General features: G+C 37.2%; 1 protein-coding gene across 2 annotated transcripts in view; it reads left to right on the forward strand.

Moving 5' to 3' along the window:
* The first annotated feature begins 1,483 nt into the window (after positions 1-1,483).
* The window catches only part of SMARCAD1_1 (ATP-dependent helicase smarcad1), an 83,343-nt gene continuing 58,573 nt past the window's right edge, over positions 1,484-26,253 (forward strand). Inside the window, exons 1-15 of one of the 2 annotated variants that reach the window (XM_051210544.1) lie at positions 1,484-1,672; positions 1,717-1,857; positions 6,273-6,311; positions 6,349-6,595; positions 13,326-13,555; positions 14,400-14,665; positions 15,005-15,106; positions 16,711-16,981; positions 18,662-18,780; positions 20,882-21,330; positions 21,429-21,761; positions 22,181-22,454; positions 23,752-23,883; positions 24,227-24,488; positions 25,024-25,289. In XM_051210544.1, the coding sequence (XP_051070550.1) occupies positions 1,648-1,672; positions 1,717-1,857; positions 6,273-6,311; positions 6,349-6,595; positions 13,326-13,555; positions 14,400-14,665; positions 15,005-15,106; positions 16,711-16,981; positions 18,662-18,780; positions 20,882-21,330; positions 21,429-21,761; positions 22,181-22,454; positions 23,752-23,883; positions 24,227-24,488; positions 25,024-25,289 (3,156 nt within the window). In that variant the 5' untranslated portion in view covers positions 1,484-1,647. Of the gene's footprint in view, positions 1,858-6,272; positions 6,312-6,348; positions 6,596-13,325; positions 13,556-14,399; positions 14,666-15,004; positions 15,107-16,710; positions 16,982-18,661; positions 18,781-20,881; positions 21,331-21,428; positions 21,762-22,180; positions 22,455-23,751; positions 23,884-24,226; positions 24,489-25,023; positions 25,290-26,253 lie in introns of both variants that reach the window. The other variant, XM_051210545.1, reaches the window with a different exon arrangement.

Genomic DNA, 26,253 nt, shown 5'->3' on the forward strand with positions numbered 1-26,253 from the left:
CTGAACACCGTGGACAAAATAGGAAGCGAACACAAAATTTATTTTATAGCTGTACAGCAGCACTCCTGTTGACAAGGATATGTCTGACCTATTAGCAACATTTGAGAGTTGCTACTTAGTTATTTATGAGTCTCTTGAGGCATACTATTGGCCTGCTTAGCCTATTCGATCGTAAGTCAAAGAGATCTAGGCGTTTATTCGGCGCTTGCATTGCTCGTAAGATGATTTTTAGAAGCTGCTCCGAATAAACTATATCCTTAGAACGTGTTCCTCTCACTTACAGAGAAAGCGTCACTTTTCGTAACGTATAAAAGATACTAAAATCATAGGTTTATGCTATGACCGAATATTTCAAAAGGCATGTTATATATATTACCAGGTTTCTATGGCATGAGGGAAACCGCATTAGTGATGTACTCAGTTTTTAAGAAAAGCTTAGATATGTTTGGTCGGAATTTCTACTATTATTTCAGAAATCATTTGTTCACGTATATGTGTAGCTGAGAATAAATTCCCAACACAAGTTGTTCCTTTAATCTTCGACAGTGATATTGACCCCATTAGTTACACTGGACATACCATGGCTGAAGACGCCTTCTCGAAAAATAACCAGCCTGAATCACATACTTTTCGGCCCATCGACTATCTTCGAGCCGCTTTGTTCCAGTCTTTTGGTGTGTTTAGGCTAGAGATCCTCAATCAGAAACGTGTTGTGGACAATGGGGTTGTCAATCCCTGAGTGTCCGTGACATCTTTATAGAGCGATAGGCCTTCATTTACTTGGACTCCTTCCTTCTGATGCCGTTCTCGGAGCGTTGGTACTACTTGGTAACACGAAACTCTTGGTAATACTAGTAGCAATTAGGATGTAGTTATGAACTGAGTTTGGGATCATACACGTGGTTGTCTCTGGTTTTATCATGACGACTACCGTACTCTGCAGCGAAGGGAGTGGATATGGGATCATTGGAAAAATCCACCATATAGAAGAGGACAACTTAAAACCGTGCTTGCTTACATACTTCAAATATTTTTGGAGTATTGCTATGAATAATTTCTGAATTTTAATCAGAAAACCAAATGATGCAAATCAGCTTGAGCTCACAGATAATTCGTCTAATGATAGACAAAACTTCCATAAAAAGCAATCCAGTTTCGGGACTAAATGTCCGTCGATATCATAGAATGGGCTTCGCGGAAGTACTAAAAACAATAGTCTGGTGTTTAATTAAGAGTGAAGTATAGAACAGCGCAATAATTCAATACTTCTCTTGCAGATTGCTCTAGTCTACGATTACATCAGTAGGCTGAGGTTATCTATTGTCTCCAACACGCAACCTCGTCAGATTATTTTTTTTGTTCCGGTTCCTTCGTTTTCCCAATAACCGTTATAAAATGTTTGACCTAGTTAGCCTAGAGCACTATATAGAAAAGCGATCAAATGCTATCGGACCAATTTTTTACGTTACCATTTGACTCATAAGTGATGTTTCACAAATGTGAAATTTAGTTAAGATAATTCATCTAGTATTTTGTTCTTGCTTTACTTTTTGTCATTTTAACTGTTTTTCAGGTCATAGTTTTGTGGCGTTGTTTGAATAGTCCGTTTGAACTTTTGCGCGGACATATTGCTGTCTTCCCATTCTGATGACGGATGACCGTCCTGATATTGGTAGTGGATATTCCCTAAAATTTACATTCTGTTTTCCTCTTCAGCGAGTTCTGAAAATCGGATTATGAAAACTGATGACGAGCGAGATGTTAAAGGCAGTACTGTAGTGTCGGAAAGGATGGTGTCTGTTATTGAAGCTCCAGACTATTTGGCTAGCTTCAATATCGATACGGGTGGCGAAGCAGGTAATTGTTTTGCCATGAATTCTAAGTATAAGTCGTTTTTTGCATACAAACTGACATGATTTTTTGCCCGTCCACTCCACCCTACTATAATTATATGAGTAGTATAAGTTACGCTGTGTAAAAATATTTGTCACCGCTCCCCTTCCCATCCCAATTGAATTCCCCTAAAGTATTTTGCTTTATTGCATATTCAAAGGACTTATGTGCATAACCTTCATATGGAAGTGCTGGAAATATCCTTTGTTCTCCCACAATCCATAGTCTTATGATCAAACAGCACCAAAATGTAGTTAAATTGCCAAGTTTCTGTGGACTATAATATGATCTCCATTTATCCATCACTTTCCACGATGGTCAATGAGTATTAGGTATTTCCTAAACAATAATTCCATACAATTAGGCAGCCACATTGTACGTCCATTATTTTTCACTTTGATTATCATACTGGCAACGGTTTGTACGTATTGAGTGTTAATATCGTATCCTATAGAGATAGGTATCTGCGTTAGTAATAGCTTAAAATTGACTTAATTATAACCTAGTAGCCGAACACTTGTCAATAAACGCCAAATTTTTGTTATACAATCTCTACGTCACATGAATGTTGTTGACTATTTGCATTTTGATTAGTTTTCCTCTATGCGTATTATTAGCGGTGGCTATTTTAATCGTCCATGCTGTTTTCTAGAAGTCAGTGCACTTTATGTAATCATCAGTTGAGTTTTCAATTCTTTCTACTAGCAGGTAGATTACCAATGGACTAGGCTTGACTATTATGCTCTTACTATTGTCAACCCAAGATATTAAGTGTTTTCTGTAAGTACCCATCTTAGACGTCCACTTGTTTGTAGTACCTCACCCAATAAAAACATGATTAGTAGATCATATTCAATTATTATCCACTTTTCGGGTCATTTTGGAAGCTAAATTTGCTTCCCGTCTCCCGAAAATTATCAGCAGCGAACAGTATACTTTAAAAAAGCTACTAGGACATTTTGTGTCAAGTCCAGTTCACTCCCTAATACGACACGTTATGTTGAGTGGAGTGGGATTATTTTGAAGGAAGACTAAAAGTAGTCGAACTAATACGTAGAATCAGTCAATCAGGTCATTAAATATTGGTATAAGCCGTGTTGTTAGGTGCAGATAACTTGGTTAGAATTTGCGCGATAACCGTCACTAGTGATTGAAAGCGTCAGCCCACATGAATTAAAATTGCTTATTGTGGCCCAAATCGATCCACTCTTTGCCTTTCACTAATTCTAAAGCTTTAACATTATTTCGTACTTTTTATTCCTCCACTTTATCCCTTTTTGAACTATATTTTTCGGTGCTTGGTCTTTTTTGCCACCACTGATCCTACTGTCATTTTTACCTTAGCAGTTCGTCTTACTGTGCTAACATGGTAGAGCAACGTGAGATGATGTGCGCTTACCATTCCGTATTGATTATGATCTATTAACAGGGGATCCTGAGAAATTTTAGTTTGATCCAGCTCTAGGCATTAAATAAACCAGTTTGTTAGATTGTGGTTCGTCACCTGAGATGGTTGAAGCATGTATTACGTACCCGCAACCACTACGTATCTCGACGCGCGATGTTGACTAGTTTTCGGGTAGTTTGGATGAATACTAAGAGTGGCATAACCAATACTTAAAATTAGTCTGTGAATTCACTAGCCGTTAGTCTAAGCCATGTTGGTTAATGCAGACTGCATAACCAAGATCAATAGTTAAACACGTTGGTTCATAATGTCTCAGATATATTCACTAGTTTTCCTCTAAATTGTGAGTTTTAGCGTACTTTCGTGGATATCTTTTCTTATCTGCTTGTCAAATCATTTTTTTCATGTTTAGTTTTATTGGTACAACGTTATTTCTACTCATTAACTACTCATCTTATTAACTTTATCTCATACTGTGTTGTGGCACTTTGGGCTAATGCACATTTGTCCTAGGTTCTACGTCGATTGCATTCGACAACTAATTTTAACTGAATACTCATTATTTCTTCATGTTTGATTATCCAATAGTTAGTATGCGGGACTAAGTGTAGAGTTTCAGAAGGCTGTCGTTTTGGATTTCTTCCTTTGAAGATGATACTCGAGGGGTCGTACTCCATAATACTTAAGTCTCAGACTGCTATTAGTACTTTGTGAAATAGACATTTTGTATATGACTTGTTCAACCCAATTTTTCGAATCTTTTCTACTAGGTCAAAAAATTATCATGGTCTAGAGTAAGGACATTGGTACGAATTGGAATCGCCGAATTCCTATCATTCAAAAGGACAAAAATATGTAGGGAAATAAAAGGGAGCAAGTTCGAGGTACTTTCAATAGAAGGTTCACCAGGAAAATAGAGGTATTATAATTCTTACATCAAACCAAGAGAAGGGTCTTTAGTGCTCGTATTAAGTAGGGATTAATAATATCAATCATTATAAACAAAATGTGGCTTAAATTCTGTTTGTACTTATTAACTTTGTGCCTGCGATATTTTAGCTTATCATAACCAGATTTTAAATGCTACGGAGGTGTACACAAATATTTCATTACTGTATAGGCTTGTTTCTATACATGTTAATTCGGGTTCTTTAGCTTTTAAATGTTCGTGGTACTTTAGTGTGACATCTATGAGGTATTAGCACGAACTATTGACTAACAACATAGTATCCAGCATAAAATCTACTATAGTTGTGCAGCCCAAATCTTAAGTTACTTGTAATTTAGTATGGATACAAGAGTAACATTTTAATTATCACAATGGACATAAGTCTTGTGTTTCTCTAATTTTCTTGCATATTGTTACCCTAAGTTCATGTTTACAGAAATTAGTTCAAATGGAAGACACAAAATTGCCAACAGTTGTTTAGACTTGGTAAATTGTCATAGTTTTGGGTTAATGGGTACTTTTTGTTCTCTCCAGAGTTAGTTCATGTCAACAGGTCTGATTTGTTTTTCCTATTCAGTCGATATCTGAGGTATTTCTAACTTTATGACATTCATTTCGCTTAACTGTTTCAGCACACTAGATTGAGCGATTGTCTTTGTACACTTGTAAAAATTTCATTAATCTGAATACTAACTGGCCTCTTGCTAACCACACTCGAGGTTTCGGTTTTGGGGACAAAAATCCAGTTTAAATAAATAGACAGTCTATACTTATTGTGATTGTATCAAATGATTTAGGATTGATGTAGGTCAGTAACTATCTGCTGTTTTTGTTCTTTAAGAGTTTTGAAATACTATACGATTTGTTATAGATGTGATCTATGTGGCAATATGACATTAAGGATCCACAGGCTTACGGGTCCCCAAATATCCTGGTACGGCCGAGAGTGGGGAGAGCCCGCTCTCCCTCTCGAAATGCTCTCACATGGCCACGCGTATATAGCCTCTGCCAGGGAAGTCCTACTCACTGCCTTCTCGTGGCGGGGGTGTTATTTACAAAAATGAGAGGATGAAAAGCGAATGTCCGGCGCTTTAACCGGATCCCAAACCAATGGTGCACATGGGCTCCAGTATCCTGCGGGAACAAATGGCGTATGGACCAATTTTTGGTCACCGGCTACCATGGCACTGCATCTCCTTACGATGCTCAACTGCCTTACGGGTCAGACCTTTAGGTCGAAGGCTCGGGGAGTGGCCCCCTAAGAAAACCACGTGCTTCAGTTTGGGCACCCGGGCACTATCACAGCCCTCACACATACCGAATAAGATTTGTGTGGCACATATGTATTTGGTACCTCCTTGTACCAATATCTGTGTTAAAATAAATAAATAAATACATTAGGTGGAGTACTAGCTAAATATAGCAGATCGGTTGACCAATCTGGGATCTTTATAGGTTGTGGTAGTTCGGATGTGCCACACATTTTCTCTTACGTCTCTCCCATACGATCCTGACAGTTTAGAGTTAGGTTGGAAGAAAGCTAGCTACCAAACTAAGACATGCAATCAATCTATCAAATCACTAACTATTGGTTTTAATCATATTGTTGGGTGCCGACTCTATGGTTAAGGTCCACACAACAATATTGACAAATGATCGGAACAATAAAAATGCTTGAATTTTCCATCCTTCAAATGCTGAGCTTTGATACAGTCTTATAGTTTTTTTCTCCCATTTCACTCCTTTTTGGATCAGATTTTCTGTTTAGTTTCTTGACTATCATAGATTACAATCACTTTAATCTTTTATGTGCTCATTTCTCCTTGTTTCACTAATGTGGCATATTAACTTGTGGAGATGTATGTTCAGTAAATGCTACTCTGTATCTGACACTACTGTTTTATTATGCATTACACGCTTCGTATACATTTTTTCAGTGGTCTGATTTCACTTATTTGTTTAATTACTGTCTAATTACTTATTATTCATACTAATTGTTTTTTATGTATTTTTGTCTTTCAGAGGAGTCCAGTATGCCCCATTACATAGTCAATTTAAATAGTAAGCATTCATTTTTTTAATGAAATTATTTCACAAGTGTATAACACAAACACTGATATGGACGCTCTAACTACACTACCAATTCATGGTCAAGATCCTGGTATCGGTGAATCATCTGTCTCACTTCCGACTTCTGACATGAATTCACCCGTCATTATGAACGACAACGTTGGTTTGATGTGTGGTGTTAATTCGACAGGGCGAGGACAGCAGTTTTTCACACCAACTATGCGTTCAAAAGCACGTGGTCGTGGACGATTTTCTTCTGTTCCATTGGATGATGTGTAAGCACTTGTTTATTTTTAGAATAAAGTTATTTGCTTGGAAGGGAATATGTTGTCGACGCACCAGTCACAAGTAAAAATCCTCTTTCATATTTACCATCAGTTTGGCTCTGTATATGTGGTAAGGTGCATAAAATGTTTGTAAACCTGTTAAGGTGGAAAATGGCTACTTATGTACTTCTAGAAAACAAAATTCATTGTTCTTACTGTGATCCCATAGCTGTTTGCTCACCACTCAAACCCGGCCAACAGGATTTCGAATGGATTTTACGATTTATGAAATTCTTACTATCGACATCAACTGTTTTTATTATTGGATTGTAAGTTCACCCTAGATATAACAGTGGATCATACACCAGAAAATATTATGGTGATGAACTTGTGAAATGAACTATCAGTTCAATAAACTGTCTGTAGTGATCTTTCAAATATTATATGGCTGGACATTAGTATAATCTTTTATTTATTTATTGGTTTAATTCACAGTCTGGGATACTTCCCTGGAGTTTGCTAACTCCCCGCTACACCGCCGTGGAATATGGGGACTCCCACACATCCCGACCGAAGCTGCTACCTTGACGCGGTGGTCGGGCTTGCCTATTGTGATGACCCAACCGAGCTATATTGGCTGAAACATATGTTCCTGTAGGTTCTACCATGCCAGGCAGGTCGATTGGAGAACGGTAAGACTAAAAGCATCAGCTCAAGGTCTGAGGGAGAAGTCGTACTGCTGACTGTAGAGAGGTGTGACAACCAGCATCTGCAGCGATGCTGCCTTCCCACAAGGAGGGGTGGGGTTAGAAAAGGTCGACCCTAAAAATGTCACACCTCACCTTACCTCACGGATTTCCGTCTCCGGCGGTAAGGCCCTTTGAAGAACGGAGCTAACACATTAAAAACCTTCCACGAAAAGGCCGTGCGAGACCGGCCTCAAGCAGTTGTCCCTTGGGCTCTGCGGTCACGCTCCCAGGTCTTTAAGACCAACACTAATCCAATTTCCTTTTCAGGTTCCTCAAGAAATACCCTTCCACGATGTGGGCAGCCGGGAAGTGACACCAGCCCTCATACCCGTAACAGCACACGAGACCAAGTTGGTCACAGCCAAATCCTTCCTACACCTCCTAATACCTCTCTTATCTCCATGACTAACCCTCCTCACGTCTCTTTATCACCTCGCACCGCTAGAGCAAACGATTCGAGTACGCGGAACGTTATTCCTGGTCTCCTGAAACCACGCTCTAAACTACACGTAGGAGCTTTTAACGTCCGAACACTGTGCCAAATAGGACAGCAGGCTTCCTTAGCTAAGACTTTAGAATCCCGCGCCATTTATGTGTGCTGCGCCTCTGAAACGCCCATACAGGATCCGAGTAGCGTCATTCACTTGACCTCACCATGCCAAAATAAAGAACCGACTCGATTCACGCTTCATGTGTCTGGAAGCCCTGATTCTGCTTCCCGTGGCCTCGCCGGCGTAGGTATAGCATTGAGTCCTAGGGCAGAACTAGCTCTCTTAGAGTGGATCCCAGTAGACAGTCGTTTGTGCGCTGTCCGACTGAACGGATCAATAAGGACTCGGAAAGATAGAGACACTCGTCGTTGCCTCTTCGTCGTCTCTGCCTATTCTCCCACTGACTGCAGCGCAGATGATGTAAAAGACGAGTTTTACAGAAAGCTTCCCGACCTTCTCCGAAAAGCTAGGTGCTCTGATGTAGTAATAATAGCTGATGACTTTAATGTTCAAGTAGGTAAACTAAGCGAGAGGGAAAGACACCTGGGTGGATCTTATAGTGTCGTGGCTCAAAGAACAGATAATGGCGACCGTCTGTTGCAGCTATGCTCAGATAACCACCTGTTTCTTGCAAATACTACATTTAAGCATAAGGAAAAACATCTTTTGACATAGCGACCACCGAATTCGTCCCAACGTTGGACGCAAATAGACCACATCGCTATTAGCCACCGATGGAGGGCCTCGGTAGAAGACTGTCGCTCATTCTAAAGTACATGCTTAGATTCAGATCATGCTCTAGTACGAACGCGTATTTGCCTGCGTCTTACTGGACGTAGGGAAGACGCTGCAAGTAAACCTCTTAGGGCCCTACTTAATGATAGTCACGCTAAGAGTATATTTCAGGAACAACTGGAAAACAGTTAGGCAGCCATGTATGTGATGCCCACTCCGAGGCAGCATGGAATGATATCCGAAAAGCTGTGGAAACAGCAGTGATATCTGCTAGTACGGTAACCCGTAAGGTTAGGGAGCAACACTGGATCTCAGCAGCATCTATCGCACTGATAGATGCTCGGAAACTCATTCCACCTGGCTCTGAACATAATGAAGAGCGGAGTCAGCTTAAGCGCAAGCTGACAAGAAGTCTACGCAATGATCGTGAACAGTGTTGGGTAGCGAAAGCAAGAGAGATGAGAAAGGCAGCGGCAATAGGTAATAGCAGACAATTGTTCAGACTTGTTAAGGAAACCGGTATTAGGAAACCGACTGTTAGCGAAACACTCTCAGAGAAAGATTGACATATTATACATTCTCAATCCAGGAGATTGGATCGATGGGCAGAACACTTTAGGGATCAGTTCAACTGGCCTTCAGCCACATTTCGGTTTCCCACGATCTCCAGCCAACCTGAATGGCAAGTTAGTGTAGGTCCTCCGACTCTTTACGGAGTTGAAAAAACCATAGGAAATCTGAAGCGAGGGAGAGCAGCAGGCCCTGACAGGTTTACTCCTGAGATTTTTAAGGATGGTGGTTCAGTATTAGCAGTGAGATTAACTGAGGTCTTAGGTAGAATTTGGGAACTGGACGTAATCCCATCTGACTGGTCTCAATCACTGATTGTGCCAGTCTATAAGAAAGGACAAAAGTCCTCTTGTGACAATCACAGAGGAATCAGTTTGACAAATATAGTATCTAAAATATTAGCTTCAATAATACTTCGACGCCTAACTAAACCTCGTGAAGAGCAGACTAGAGAAAATCAGTCTGGTTTTCGACCTAGACGTGGTTGTATAGACCACATATTCACACTACGCCAGGTTCTAGAACACAGACACACGTTCAGACGCCCCACAATCGTAGTATTTCTCGACCTTAAAGCAGCATTCGATTCTGTCGATCGTAAGGTTCTATGGCAGTGTTTGTCACTGAAAGGAGTACCAAAGAAGTACATTAACCTTACTAAGGCTCTCTACTCGAACACAACAGGTCGAATGAGAGCTTATGGCGAACTGTCATCAGAATTGATTACATCAAGTGGTGTTCGTCAGGGTTGTCCACTCTCTCCATTCTTGTTCAACTTTGTCGTCCATGTACTTTTAGAGATAACACTTTCCTCGTCTAAATTTCCAGGGGTTGAACTTCTACCGGGAGGTTCACTTGTTGACTTAGAATATGCTGATGACAGTTTTATTTGGTGAAGACGCTGACAAAATGCAGTCTTCTGACCACTCTAAGCAACAATGCAAGCATGTTCGGGATGCGATTCTCCCCCTCGAAATGCAAAATGTTGCTTCAGGATTGGGTTGCATTGACACCCGAACTAAGGATAGGGAGTGAAGTAATTGAGCGTGTCGATCACTTCACTTGTCTTGGAAGTCTCATCAGCCCTTGTGGTCTGGTGTGTGACGAAATCTCAGCACGGGTACAGAAGGCTCGACTAGCTTTTACCAACTTGCGTCATCTATGGCGCAGGCGAGATATCCGTCTATCAACCAAAGGATGTGTTTACTGTGCAACAGTTCGTTCCGTCCTACTTTATGGCAGTGAAACGTGGCCGGTAAGAGTAGAGGAAATTCATAGGTTACTAGTATTCGATCATAGGTGTCTTCGAAACATTGCTCATATATCCTGGGAGCATCGAGTAAGTAATGCAGTTGTTAGGAAAAGGGTACTAGGTGGCAAATCGATTGATGAAGTGGTGAAACTTCATCAGTTGAGATGGCTGGGACACGTGTTACGTATGCCCAACGACCGACTGCCTCGACGTGCGATGTTTTCTAGTATAGGAGTAGGTTGGAAGAAGGCTAGGGGCGGCCAGACCAAAACATGGCACAAATCCATGAAGTCACTGACAAGTGGACTGAGTCATGTTGGTAGGTGTAGACCACCTGGTTGGGGACCGCGAGACGACAGCAACCGATGGTTAGAGACCCTGAATGACATGGCTCAAAATCGTTTGCAATGGCGCAGGTGCATACACTCTTTGTGTTCTCCCAAATTTTGATCTCCTTATTCCTCCTTGTCTCTTTTTTTTCTCTTCCCAAATTTATTTCACTATATTATACTCTTTAAATAACATCTCCAAACACTAATTTTCCCGATTACTGATTATACTCTTATTACCTCTACCACTACGAGATTTGAATCAACAACTCGAACTGATTTACGTACGTACGAACTTCTACGTTTTTACTGACTGACTGACTCCCACACATTCATAATAGGCTATATATTGTTTATAGCTAACTGGAAAAAGTCTCTTACAAGTCACTTTTCACTATTAGGTATTATAAAGGGTTTGACTAAGAGGGTTGAGTCAGTCAGCTACAGTGTGGGGTCAGGCACATATACGCATCGATCCAAGTTGCCATACCTCATTAACACAACAAGATGAACACCGAATTCATAGAAGTAGTTAATTCAATGGTGGTAATATATAAAAGAAAGAGTGCATATAAGGATATAGTACAGGAAGAAAGAATTAGTTGATAGAAAGAAAGATATGAAGCGATTTCAATCTCATTGTTTAAGGGAAGACATAGAGTGTATACACCTACTCCATTGTGATCGATCCTGAGCCATGTCACCCAGAGTCTCCAACCATTGGTTATGATAGTCGCGCGGGCCCCAACCAAATAGTTTGCATCTACCAACATGACTCAGACCAGAATCTAGTGACTTCAAGGATTGATGCCATGTTTTGGTTTGGTCGCCCCTAACTTTCTTCCAACCGTTTCCAGTACTAGTCAGCCTTGTGCGTCGTGGTAATCGGTGTTCTGGAATTCGTAACACGTGGTCCAACCATCTCAGTGGATGAAGATTTACAAGTTCATCAACTGATTTACCATCATTCCCTAATATCTTGCGTTTAACCTCTCTATTGCTTACCCGGTGATTCCAGCAGATGCGAGCAATATTTCTAAGACATCTGTGATCAAATACAAGTAACTTACGAGTATCTTCTACTCTTAATAATCACGTTCTACAGCCGTAAAATAGAACAGAACGAACTGCCGTGCAGTATACTCGTTTTTTTGTTGATAGACGGATATTTCGCGTTCTCCATAGGTGACATAAGTTGGTAGTTTGGACCAGCTGCTCTTCCTCGTTTCAGAGTAGTTATAGCTTTTTGAACTTCGATTTGAGTCGGAGGACCTACTTCAATGTTGCATTCAGGCTGTTTGGGAATGGTTAGTAGTTGTATAGTAGCTGAATGCCAGCCGAACTGCTCCTTAAAGTGTTCTGACCATCGTTCTAAATATATGGGCTGAGAGTAGATAAGAGTGTCGTCTTTTTCCAAGATCGTCTCACACTTTACTTCTTAATTCCAGTTTCTTTTATTAGTCTGTAAAGCTGTATTGTGTTTCATACAGCTGCTGCGTTTTCCATCTCTTGCTTTCGATGCCCACCACAGCTCATGATCGTTCCTTATATTTTTGGTTAACCTAGATCTGATTTGTTTTCGTTCTTCAGCGTCGTCGGAACCTGCTGAGACGAGTTTACGAGAATCTATGAGTGCAACAGACTTAGTAGAAATCCATTTGTTTTTCGTGACCCTTTGGTTCAAATCATTAGCAGATGTCACTGCTGTTGCCACAGCTATTCGTATATCTTTCCAAGCAACATCTGGGTCAGCCTCATTTTCAGAACTACCTAATTGTGACCTCAGTTGTTCCCGGAATCTACTTTCGGCTTTCTCGTCACTCAATTAAATTCTAATGAGTCTTTTTAGTGTGGCTTTTCTGTGACCAGTGAGACGCATGCAGATGCGTTCGCGTATTAGAGCATGGCAGTGCTTGTTAACAATAAACGATTGTCTGAGCACAGTTGCAGCAGACGATCACCATTATCTGTTCGCTGAGCCGGAATATAAAAATACCCACCTAAATGTCTTTCTGTTTGGTTTAAGCTACCTACTTGGGCATCAAAGTCACCTGCTACAAGTACTGTGTCTGAGTGTTTAGCTTTTTGAAGTTCAGATAACTTTCTGTTAAATTCATCTTACACTTCATCCGGGTTGCAGTTATTAGGAGCGTAGACAGAAACAAGGAAAAGGCAACGACGTGTGTCCCTATCCTTCCGAGTTCTTACTGAGCCGTCTAGCCGAACAGCACATAGGCGACTGTTAACGGGGATCCGTTCTAATAGTGTTCGTTTTGCCCTCACACCTAGCGCTATGCCTACACCCCCAGTCCACGAGAACTTGTCATCTGGTCGCCAGATAAACAGAGGGTGTATCTCATCGGCTCCCTGTTTTCACTAATAATTGCTCTATGATCTCATACGAACTAAATTCCACAGCATTCAGTTTATTTATTCATTGTCAGAGTTTTATGTTCAATGAAAGAAATGGGTGTTTGTTTCATCCCCATTCTGCACCTAAATAAATGCCAACAAGTTATCTTAAAACCACTTCTTTTCAGTTTATAATAAATTCATAAAACAACATACTAGTTTTACTTTACTTAATTTTTCCATTTCTTAACATTTCCACAGAATGGAAAAGAAAATAAGGACATATGAGGGAAAGGATTGTGTACAAGAGCTAGGAAAGTTGTTAAAATTGTTCCCTCGCTTTAAGAGGGCCTACATTAATCGAGTTTTCACGCGGAACATGCTTAGTTACGAAAAGAGTTATGAACAGTTAAAAGAAGAAGATGATCGAGAGCGTGAAAGATGCTCAAAGGTCCGTCTTATTCAAGCACCAAAGGCCGAGTCTAAACGACGTAAGTGTTATTTCTATTTAATGTTTCCTAGTTGTAATATTAATTTAAACTGGGCTTAATTTGCTAGTATATATTGTACCATTCTGACCTCTCCACCTTCTTGTCTGCCATATAACAGCTGATAGACAACATGTGTCTAGGATATTTGTATCAGAAAAGCCTTTTGAACCGACCATAAAAATTTATTTACTAAATATATGAATATTGAATATATCATTTTATTTAAAATCGTCATCGTAAAGGTATGAGTCCGGTTTCCCTTCAAGTTGTTCGTATTGTAACTATATACTACCGATACTGGTATGAATGTTTACGTAATTATTACTATTTATGGGTTGAACTTCAGCCATGTACTGTGTAATAAAGGTATTAGATTTCAAACACCAGCAATGACATCTTTCTATGAGGGTCAGTGTTGATAAGCATCTTTTCCTCATTATCATAACTATTTATTCGATCGAAGTAGACTCAAAATTATTAATCAATTTATGAAAAATTCATTGACTTTTTAAAAGGCAAGTTCACTAGTGCATCTGGTGGGAAGAAAGATATATATCTCAAATCAAAGAATTATTTATAGGTTCTTCATCTCTTCATTCCCCTCCAACGTTTTAGAAACGTCTCTTAAGGAAGTATGTGGTGATATCGGGCTGCTATTACTAAGAGAATATGTCACATTATCATTGTACCATGAGTTAACTTTTGTATTTTGCATAAATATCGTGCGCTTGGTCATCAAAATCTGTGACGTATTAATCTCACAATTCCAAGCATAAAATATTTTGGGAAGAATCTATATCTCCCTAACCTGACCCTATTTTTTATTCACTTTTGTTTATTTTAGCAACAGATTCGAAAACTCACAACCGTCCGGAATTACCTCTTCAGTCACAAGCTTTCTTATGTATGGGACTGCCTTTGGGTCGTTGCCCTCCCCATGTTGCCAACTCACTGTATCGTCGAGTCATTGTTACTCCTGAGGGGACCGTTGAATCCGCTGATGAACATGAACAGAAGTTTTTGGACTCTACGGGTTTATCAAGTTCTGCGCTGGAAACACCATCCTCACACTGTGAACCACCGCGTCCCAAACCATCATTGTTCACTGGGGTAAGTAGGGTTTTGTTTATGATCCACTTATAATTGAACGAAAACAATTTTAGGACTCAGAATTGTCACTTATTCATAAATAAAAAAATTACAAACCCAGTTGGTTTGTTTTGTCAGAGCTTTAACTGTTGAACACTTGTTCTTATCCAAAAGTGTATTATTGCGGTGATTTATTTAAAGTAAACTACGTATACGACATGATATTTATTTCACTCATATTTGATAGTTTAAGCAAAATGATCATAATTAATGAATAGTGAGGTAATGCTTAGCATATTATTTTTCTTAGGGAGTAGAAGAAACTAAAGATCTGCACAAAACGATTTTTTGTATTTTTAGCTGAAAATATCATCTGTGTCGACTGTCTTGCCTCCGATCCACCAACTAGCTGAATTCAAACAGTCTCCACCTAGACCATCAGAAGAACAGATGTTAACATCGGTAATCCTAAATTTTATGTTTTCATGGTTCATCTATTTCGTGGTTTTGTTAATAAATAGTGTTTTCATTTACATGCTATATCTTTTTTTACATTGTTACTTTGTTTTCCGTGCCAGGGTGTGAAAGTTATTACAATCATTAATATTGTTATTGTTATTACTATTATTACCAGTAGTAGTCGTAATAACACGTACTACTTCTTGCAAGGTACTTCACTACTGCGAACAATGTTATGGTAAATCATTCACTTGACTTGCACTCAAAAGAATAGAGACATTAATTCGCTAGTATTTTTTTGTTGTGAAATGACAAAGTAGAAAACATGAATAATTGTGGTTCCGTTGACAAAAATGGAAAAAATATGCATTTTTATCTTTATTGAATTTTTGAGTTATTTCAGCTTGGTAACAATTTGTTAATATCCACCTGTGTATAAGTATTGGTTTTTTTTATATCTAAATGATTCATTTATATTATCCCAAGATTATCTGTGTAAACTTCTAGAACCCGGTAAGAGTATGATCTATATATTCAGAATTGATTAGAACTTTAAGGGCTGATAAACCATAGTGTGTGTAAAAAATGTTAGTTAACTGTAACGTCCTTTAGTGTAAATTATTTTCCTCGTCACTTAAATTGCTCTTCATTAGTTTATATAAAATCACAATAGATTTAAATACATTTATATCAAAATGACTAGACGTTAATTCATGTTTGTTTTGATGACAAGTATTAATTTACTTGTTTTAGAGTTGTTCATTACTAATTTGGTAGGTTTATTTTATTTAAGGTTATCCCAGTCCAGTTCATAAATGAATCTTGCCTATACATAGGTTAATTAAATCGATGTAAGAATAAACTGTAAGCTCCAGAATTAGCTTTATATTGCTTCAAAAATTTATCTATAAAGTTCATAGAATTTTACACACATGTGGTTTTTTTCTAAAACTCACAGCTTCCTAACAATCTTTCAAAAAAAATCGTCTAAAGTGCTCATTAAATAGAAGAAGAATCGTTAACTTTCTGTTCTTATTCAATAGCCTCTGAAAAGGTCTACATAAAATTCAAGTTTTTACTGTTATACATGTGAGGTTGACCTACGTCTGGGAACTTTTAAATTTAATGGACTTATAAAATAAATAGTATAACTAAAATAACAACTCAAAATCCATGTAGGTCCTCAATAACGTTATAAATGCTCTCCTTGTTTATCACTACCGGTAAACTTGAGTATCGTTGTAAATCATATTATTTCTTATTATTAAGACAGTAATTCTGGACAAATTTTGTTAATTTCTAATAAACAATCAGCATCCTTTTTCCATAATTTCCTGCATGTTCTTTCTAAAATCCAGATTTAGTTGAGTTCCCTCCCACTTTAGGATCAGGTAAGAAGAATGAAACATGTGTTCTGAGTATATTGATTTCTATGTGTACTCATACAATCGTTCTGACATTGGTTGCTACAAAATTAGTTGCTAGTTGCGTTTCTATCGTTTTTTAAGTTTATGCTTTGTCAACGATGTTACTTTTTGTTTTTTTCTGGATCACAATACAGTATATCTTTTTTATTTTAATAAACGGTTGGTTTTCTTATTTACTAGGATAACAATGCTGAAACATTGAATTCCGAAGAGACAACTATTCAACAATCAGGCAACAAATTCTTTCGTACAGATCATGTTAGTGAAGCACAAAAAAAGAAACGTGGATACATTAATCGCGAGATGCGAACTGCCACAGTTAGTACACTCGTTAGTCGAACTAGCATTACAGCATCAGCGGTGAAATCTGATTTGGATAGTGATGATTCTAGTAGGAAACCAGGAGATGCTGTTAAATATTTAGCCAAAGTTGGTGTTGTAAGTAATTCAGGTAAGTTAACATTCTAGTCAATTTTTAGATAGTTTAATCCCTGTATTTCCTTAGTACAGTGTACTTAATAATGTAATTCAGTAGCAAATAGAAAGGCATGCATAAAATAGGACTTGGAATATATGTATGTTATGTTAAGCGACCGAAATTTACACAGCACAGCAGTACGAAGTTGAAAAGAGGATAGACAGAAAAATGGAAATGAAAAATTAAATTAATAGAAAACTAAAAAAAATTACTTTCAAAAGAATCAGTGTAGTCATGGAACAAAATGAATAAAATATCAGTTTATAATTTTGCGGTTGATAAGAAAAGAGTATACTCAACACTGCGACCACTTTTGGGCAGCATCACTCTAAGTTTTCAAGTTATAGATTTCAATTATCTTACAGAGCTCAACCAGAATGTTTGTACCTGCTCAGTCCGACAGTCATTACCCTCATGGACTGATCCCGTATCTCTGTTTTTCATCCTTAACTTTTTTTTGGAGCCTACCAGCGGTTTTTGTACACTGCACATATATTACTGAATATAAAATTAAGTATTAGTAAATGAAGGTATCAATTGTTGTATTCATGCGAGTTGTGAATAATGATCAAATAACATTGGGATGCAAACAAACTGGTTCTGACCATCTATTACATCCAGTCAGTACTTACTTGAATTAATCAATTAATTCTTCCAAAAAGTACATTAAGTGAATGTACAATTTTAATTAATCTAACCAATGGTTTCTTTCATAAGCCATCATTTGGATAGTTATACATTTAAAGTATAATTTATTGTTGAAGAAGAGCAAATCAACAAAGATAGGATCTAATAACGTTTTCCGAACTATTTTTGATGTACTTAAGGCCTATAAATGTGCAATTCGTTTATTAGCACCATATCAGTCAATCAGTCAGCTACAGTGTAGGGTCAGGCACATATACGCATCGATCCAAGTTGCCATACCTCATTAACACAACAAGATGAACACCGAATTCATAGAAGTAGTTAATTCAATGGTGGTAATATATAAAAGAAAGAGTGCATATAAGGATATAGTACAGGAAGAAAGAATTAGTTGATAGAAAGAAAGATATGAAGCGATTTCAATCTCATTGTTTAAGGGAAGACATAGAGTGTATACACCTACTCCATTGTGATCGATCCTGAGCCATGTCACCCAGAGTCTCCAACCATTGGTTATGATAGTCGCGCGGGCCCCAACCAAATAGTTTGCATCTACCAACATGACTCAGACCAGAATCTAGTGACTTCAAGGATTGATGCCATGTTTTGGTTTGGTCGCCCCTAACTTTCTTCCAACCGTTTCCAGTACTAGTCAGCCTTGTGCGTCGTGGTAATCGGTGTTCCGCCATGTATTTTAATTCTTTCTCCCCTGACTAATATTTATACTTGTTGTGTTCGAATTAACTATAAATCCGAATTTTACTAAGTATCCTAGTAATCAAATGACTAAATAGTAGATAAAATATTTTTATCCTTCCAGACAAAAATGATTGTCATAGACTTACAACATCTACAGTCACTTATCGGATAAGTATGATTACATAAACTTAAAGGTAAAAAACACAAATAATTTAATTTTTCGCGAGATTTTATTGTATATAAACGTGCTAACATTTGGCGTTTAGTTTTAATCAATTATAGTGTTTATTTGCTTATGTTATGTAGTTAATCGTAAACGTCCTACACGTCGTGGAAAATCAACTCGTCAAAAATCAACAGAAATTCAGGGCGTCAATAACGAAACAACCACTTCACCTGCTGTCGAGGTTATTACGGAAGACGATGTAAGTCAACTAACTTTTTTATCGTTATCTATGTAATTATGTGATAATTCCCGGGTTTTGTATTTTGATCTTCCGTCTTTTTTATTCAGGTTTCATATAATTTTACTATGTCTAAACGCTGTTTTAAAGCAAGTTAACGTTATAATGTCATGATACATTAACATGATTATATTTATAGTTAAGGTAAATTCATTATAGTCGCTTCTTTTAAGGGACAAGGTACTTTTTCTTTGGTACCACTGAGTGTATTACTCCTAATGATTTTTTACTTCAAACACTTAATTATCAATCATTAGTCTCACCTGCAAGGTTTAGTTTTGTATTAGTTCGTACTGATATTTATGCTTTTGTTAGTCTTCGACGGAAATTCTAGGCGATGTGTTAGGATGTTTTCTTAATATCTAGCACTGATGAATCATCTAACGGAATTCAATAAACTAAATAGATAAGTAGTTTAAACTGAGGAAAATGCTAGCGTATACATATACAGTGGGAGCTAAATATACCTCTTATTAAAGCTGTTTCAGGTATGAAAAAAGTCTTAGCATCTTGTACAAAATACTTTCAAAAGATTGTATCATTGTTATTGATCATGCACTAATATCTCGAGTGGAAATAATTTTCATCGAATTTTAGTTGATTATTTTGCTAAAGATAAGTCCAGGCACAGGCGCTAAATTCTAATAATGCTTATTGCTTTCTCGGTGATCTCAAATAAGTACATCTGATTAGAAAATCTATTTATTTATTTGAACACATAAATATTGGTACAAGAGGGCACCAAATATATATGCGACACACAAAACAATGAGAATTCGAAGAGAAGAAAAGAAGGTAAGGCGCGTAAAAACAAAAGAACAATAACGAACAGATTAGTGTAAGGTAGTGTAGTAATAATAGTAATAATGGGGGAAACGGAAAGGTACAATCAGAAGAAATCTTTCAGTTAAGGAAGTAACAACCATTTTTTTAACGAAGAAAGTTAAAGAAGTAGGTATCATTACCAAGGTTTGATTTGATCATTTCGAATAAATTTAGCATTGGGTTGATTGTTATAAATAAAAATAATATATTTCTACTCATTGGGATATTACAAATATATTATTTTTATTTAAAAGTAAAAGAAGGTTACAACAGGATCGCCACTGGCTTCTATTCTGAGCTATATCTGATAACGTCTCTAGTCACTGTGTTGCACCATCTCTCGGACCCCAGCCAGGGAGTTGTGAAGGACCAACAGAAGCCAGCCCTTTGCAGCTTTCTTTCATCCCACGACACCATGTCATGCACTGACCACCTCTTCGCTTTTTTCAACCAGTCCCAGTGTCGGCAAATAATGCACGACGTGGAATTCTCTGGGACGACATTCGTAGAACATGTCCAAGCCACCGGAGTCGATGTTTCAAGATGGTGACACCAATTGGATTATCGTCTATGTGCCCGAACACACGATGCCGAACCTCTGCATTACTAACATGGTGTTGCCATTAAATGTCAGCAATACCTTTTTACCTCATCAATATATAGATTGAATGCTTTGTAAAATCACTTTGCATTATTTTAATCTAACTAATGATAAGACATCGACTAAAATGAAATATTAATGTTTTTGTACAAAGATTTGCGTGAACATAGAAACCATTATAGTGGTCTCCAGGCGCAACTGTAGGTATTTATCTATCCCAGAAACAATATTTTTGGTTTAGTTATTTGATCCTTGAAAATTTCAAGAGTTTTGATAATTGAAGATAAAATTGCGTTACTTTTCTTATAAAAATTGAAGGCTTAAATCTCTTAAGATGGTGGTTGGAGGTAGTCAACAGGAAACCCTGGACCCGGGTTTCGTACTACTTGGCACTCGTCAGCAAGGCGTACCTGTGATCTCGAGGGAACTGGTGCTCGCTGACGGACTCGATCTCTTGTCACCCAGCTCCACAGTCAGAGACGTTATCACTGAGCTATCCGGGCCGCGACCGACCTCCTGTAGGTGGTGAATACAGTGAAATGTTATCTTGTTTTATATCGTGTTTAATGTATGGTTTTTAATTCTGTTTATTTCAAGTACTTTGGATATTCTGATGTTTTTCTAATTTTTTTATAGGGTCTTGATCTAACTAATGAAGAACGCCGTCACCTTCTATCCTTTTTTAACGATGCCGTATTGGAAGAACTCACGTTGATGCCAGGGTGTTCTCGGAAAACCGCACAGGCTATTATCAATATGCGCCCGTTTAAAAATACGAAAGACTTGGTTTCTCAACTGTCGGGAGTTCGCCATCTTTCCTCCAATTTATATGAATGTTGTAAAGATATTTTAGAAGTTCGTTCTTCAGTTATCCGTTTACTAAATAAGTGTGAGCGTCTAACTGAACAAGTTGCTAGTCATGCGACACGTTTGCTTGAAAATACCATAGATTTGCCTGAAAATGCTATCACTGATCAAAATCAGTCTGATGGAGTTGATCATGAACATGATGACTTCACTATAAACAAAGCAAATGGTAATCCTGTCCAACTAGTGACTCAACAGCCCGCTATTTTAAACCCTTTGTAAGTATGACTTAAAGTTTCTACTGAAATTTACCAAATATATTATATGATGCTTTTTGTATCTGTTTATCATAAAAATTTTTCTCCGTGTATCCTAGGCGTGAATTAAAACCCTACCAACTTGTTGGTTTGAACTGGCTTCGTCTACTACACCACGAACAAGTCAATGGAATACTAGCAGATGAAATGGGCCTCGGAAAAACAGTTCAAGCTATTGCTTTCCTAGCTAGCCTTTGGGAAAGTGGAAATCGCGGACCGCATCTTATCATTTGTCCAAGTTCAACCCAGGATAATTGGCAGCGTGAATTAAGCCTTTGGTGTCCTCACTTAAAAGTACTTGTTTATCAAGGATCTGCAGAACAGCGAAAAGCAATCCGATTGAAAATATATGAATCTGAGTCTCAACCGGATTTTAATATACTTTTGACTAGGTGAGTATTTATTCTAGCTCTTCCATTTTTTGGACTGTCCTATATTTTAAACATCTGGACGATATAAAAGCAAATAGTGTTGTCTCATGTAATGATATCCTACATCAAATCTAGCTTTAGACATTAAAGAAGTATCAGTTTCACTGATTTTATCAATTAGGTATTTGTACCAGACACGATCATTCCACCAACGTGTTTAGATTAAGATTAGTTTTACTGTGATGTTGACTTAACGTCTATGTAAGAAGTACCGTGTTTCATTTCACCAACAAAATTTCATACTATTTCGTATGTGATGCTAACCTAGTTTCAACTTTTATTTTACAGAAAATTAATTCTAAACCTTTCGTTCCTATAATCTTTTTCATGATATGTATCAATATTTTTAAGTCGTTAAAATTCTCCACCCTCCATTTTAGCTATGCTGTTGGTACAAGTGCTATTGAAGACAGAGCTTTAATGAAACGCATCAACTTTCATTATGGGATTTTCGATGAAGCACACATGCTAAAAAATATGACTTCTCAACGTTATCGAAATCTGATGAATTTTAGAGTTCAACGACGTTTACTTCTTACAGGTACACCTCTTCAAAACAACTTGTTGGAGCTCGTATCTCTGTTATCATTTGTTATGCCAGAAATGTTCCTAAAAAGCACAGATTTGCTGAAAAGGATTTTTCAGATTTACTCAGTAAGCTGTACAACTTACTTATTTATTCATTTATAACATGCTGTCTTCTGTTTACAAAATACTGAAGAGCTACCGGTTTATACCTACTCAGATCAAGAGATTAACAGATGTGTGTTTAAAGATTATACCTGTTAACAACGAAACTCACCTTACAGACATATTCTTCAGTTTGAAGTTTTCATTAGTCAGTTTTTAAATTTGAAGATGTATTATTGATTTTTTATTGAGATCATGAACCGACTAATGTTAGATCGTCATTAGGAACCTGGAAGCACTAGACGGTCGTTTCGTCCGAGTATGGGACTCTTCAGCAATGTAGATCCATGGTCCCATACGCGAAGCTCGAACCCAGGACCTTTGGTCCCGTGTACGAACGCTTAATGTCCAGATCGCTGAGCCTGTATCCAACGGTGTTAATAACTACAAATAATCCATGATATTGTGCGTCCATTTTCGATTGTCTTCTGTGGGTAACTGCCTCACGCTCGATACGGTTGGACTCCACTGGTCACAACTTCTCACTGAAACTCCAAGAATTATCTCTCAAAGCTACCCACTAGTGAACACAATAATTATCTGCATAGGGTTGTGGAAATTGTTGAGTTTTAATTGAGATAATGAACCAATAAATATTACACCGCCATTGAAAATTTGGAAGTACTGGACGAATTTTGTCCTAGTATGGGACTCCTCAGCAGTGCGCATCCATAATTCGGCTTGTATTTATGTTTAATCTGATTTTCCTCATTGATTAATCTAAGAGGATATGAATTACCTTAGAATAAGAATCATAGACTGATTTATATGTACCCACTCCGTATTTCAATCAATACTCCACCGATATTTTGATTAAACTTAGAGCAGCTGAGATTTTAGCACTAATATATTACAGTATTTTCATGGATTCGCTTTGTTCTATTTTTCGCCATATAGTCGAGTCTTATTCACCGGAAGGAAAATAATTTAAAATACCAATCTTTTCACCATTTTTGGTCTCATTTATTATAATCGTCACGTGAGCGATGTGAATGTTTGATTAATAGTGGTTCATGTTTTTAATTTAGTTACATTATTTGTCTAATCTTCATGAGTAACTACCGCATGTATCCAGAATCTAATGGAAAGTAGAATGTGGTAGTTATGCACATTCATCAGTGCTATTTTTCTTCATTTACTGATATTTGTACTAAAAGATGAAAAAGATTATCCTTTAGGTACCTCGCTTATAACATTTTCATCTAATTTATTATCTGATGTGAATTGTATGGTACTTCATTCCTATTATTTTTGTGTTTAGAAACCCATGAATTCCCGTGAGGAAGATCAGTCAGCCAATAACACTCCTATTCGAAGCAGTTTTGAAGAAGAACGCTTAGTTCAAGCTAAAAGTTTACTTCAACCGTTTTGTTTGCGACGATTAAAATCACAAGTTAGTTTCCAAACATTTCGACTCTTATGTTTACAAATCTGTAGTATGATTTGAATCCATTCTTTATTTGTTGTTCTAAGTGAATCACACTTTATTTCACATTATCGTTTATGCTCATGATGATCCCAAGTGGCACCCAGCTTTTCTCCGGTTAAAAATTAATTATTGTATGATTATAACTAGGAAGTATTATTTATAAAAACAGCTTTATTATCATTCGGAATGAACAAAAATCGGCAGTTTCAATTTTTGTATATATACTTAAACCATATTTGAATATAGTGTTGCTTATGTGTATATATCTCGTCTTCTCATCATTTACCTTTGCTTATTTTTGTTTCAGGTCCTCGGACAGCTTCCTCCAAAAACCAGTGAAGTAGTTTTAGTAGCAATGACGAAGACCCAAGCTACTCACTACCACGATCTTGTTAAACGACTGCGTTCTCAGCGATCGTTAAAAGACACAAACAGCAATGGTCAAGATCCCTCTCTTCTCTTGAATAATGAATGTGAAGATGGTGATGAAAATGCTGATCCAGATGCTAGTGATCCAAAAGGTGAATGTGCACCAAGAAAAAAAGCCCGTTTAGATAATTATACTGCAGGTAATCAGTTAAACTTTGCATATATTCATTTGTATCTCTTGTTCGCACAGGAATTAATTCTTTGGTTTGATGTATTTTAATCCTTACAATTACATAATCAACCATTCTTAGACGTTCTACTTCCGCTCTTTCTTCATAAACTATACGGATGCATTTCGCTGTAGTTGGGATTTCCTTTTTCCATCATGATTTGATTTTACAGGGTTCGAATTTCATCTGGCCTATACGAACTACTTGTCAGTAGTAGAATGAGAGATATGTTTAAACATTTCCCCGTTTAGTCCTAGTATATTTTTGAAACTAAATGAATTGCAAAGCACGTGCGACAACTATTTGTTGACATAGGTCTCTCATGCATAAATCAGTTGATGTTTTCATACTCCGACCAGTTCCTACACGTCTCTGTTTCCTTGCGAACACTGTAATTTACTTTACTAAAATAGATGTTTGTATAATTTGAACAACAGATTGTTTGTATTTAATTCGCTATTTCGCACCAGTCATTGAGTTATTTCTTTTCATTTTAACTATTTAGTAAATGGAACAAAATCATTTCCTGTCACTTCTAAATCCATTTCTGAGTCTCTCCAGTCACCGTGCAACATGGTTACGGCGTTGCGCAAGGCAGCAAATCACCAGGCCCTTTTTTCTGGTCTTGCATACACAGATTCAAATCTTCGGGATATTGCAGAATCTTTGCACTTAGATCCAAGTCACTCTAATGCTGATCCGAATCTTATTTATGAAGACCTACTTGCAATGAGTGATCATCAGATACATAAACTTTGCCAGTTTTACGAGGTGAGTTTAACCTTGCCGTATGTCACATATTGTAATTTTTATAAATCCTGATATCGGTTGTAAGTTTCCCCTGATTATGTCCTTCAGCTCTAAACATATGAAATCCACTATATATGTAAATTCTCATTCTTAGGTGGGAAATTTCAGTGGAAGATTCGTCCACTAAAGGTATACTGTTTACGATCTTATCTGAATGTAAATGAAATAACTTGTTAGCATCTGAAATAAAAGTGACGATCAAAATGTTATAAATTGTGTAACTTAACAATGCTTAGTTAACATTTATCTTCAGTTTAGCAGCAACTTATTGGTTTAGGCTTTCAGCCATGGAGTTCCAAACTTGAACACCGCTCCACCTACTGCTATTCAAGCAACCAGGCAGTATCATTATCCTTCACACTTTGATTGTGGTTCATACTCACGTACTTAGTGAATGAGCTCATTTTACCATATGAGTTTTAAGATTTTGGTTTTGTATGTTTTCTTTCTAACACCTTTGATCAGAATTTTAGATGGAATTCACCTTTGTGATTGTAGTTATAAAAAAAAACAAATGTACAGTTATGCTTAATTCATAATTGAAAATTAGTGCGAATAGTGTAGTCATTGATCACTTCATGTTATCTTTAATGTAGTCTATCCAATTATTAATTAAATACTGAAGTTGCATATATAAATTAATGGATATGATGAAGCGTTTTATGAGTTCTGTATTTTTTTCAGTAAATAAAAAATGGCGAAGGAAATTCTGTTTTTAACAAACTTGCTTTCATATCCATACTTAGGTAATTAATATCAGAAAAAAATTATGGAAATTTTCAGAAATATTTATTCTGTCAGAGTTTGAAGTCGACTAACGTTAATAGAAATAAATTGATTGTTTGACTGAAAGATAAATAAAATAAAAGTGTGGTTAGTACATGATAAGAATAAATTTCAATTAACTTATATTGACATTTGAATA

This window comes from Schistosoma haematobium, chromosome ZW, assembly GCF_000699445.3.
Source record: "Schistosoma haematobium chromosome ZW, whole genome shotgun sequence".
Lineage (NCBI taxonomy): Eukaryota > Metazoa > Platyhelminthes > Trematoda > Strigeidida > Schistosomatidae > Schistosoma > Schistosoma haematobium.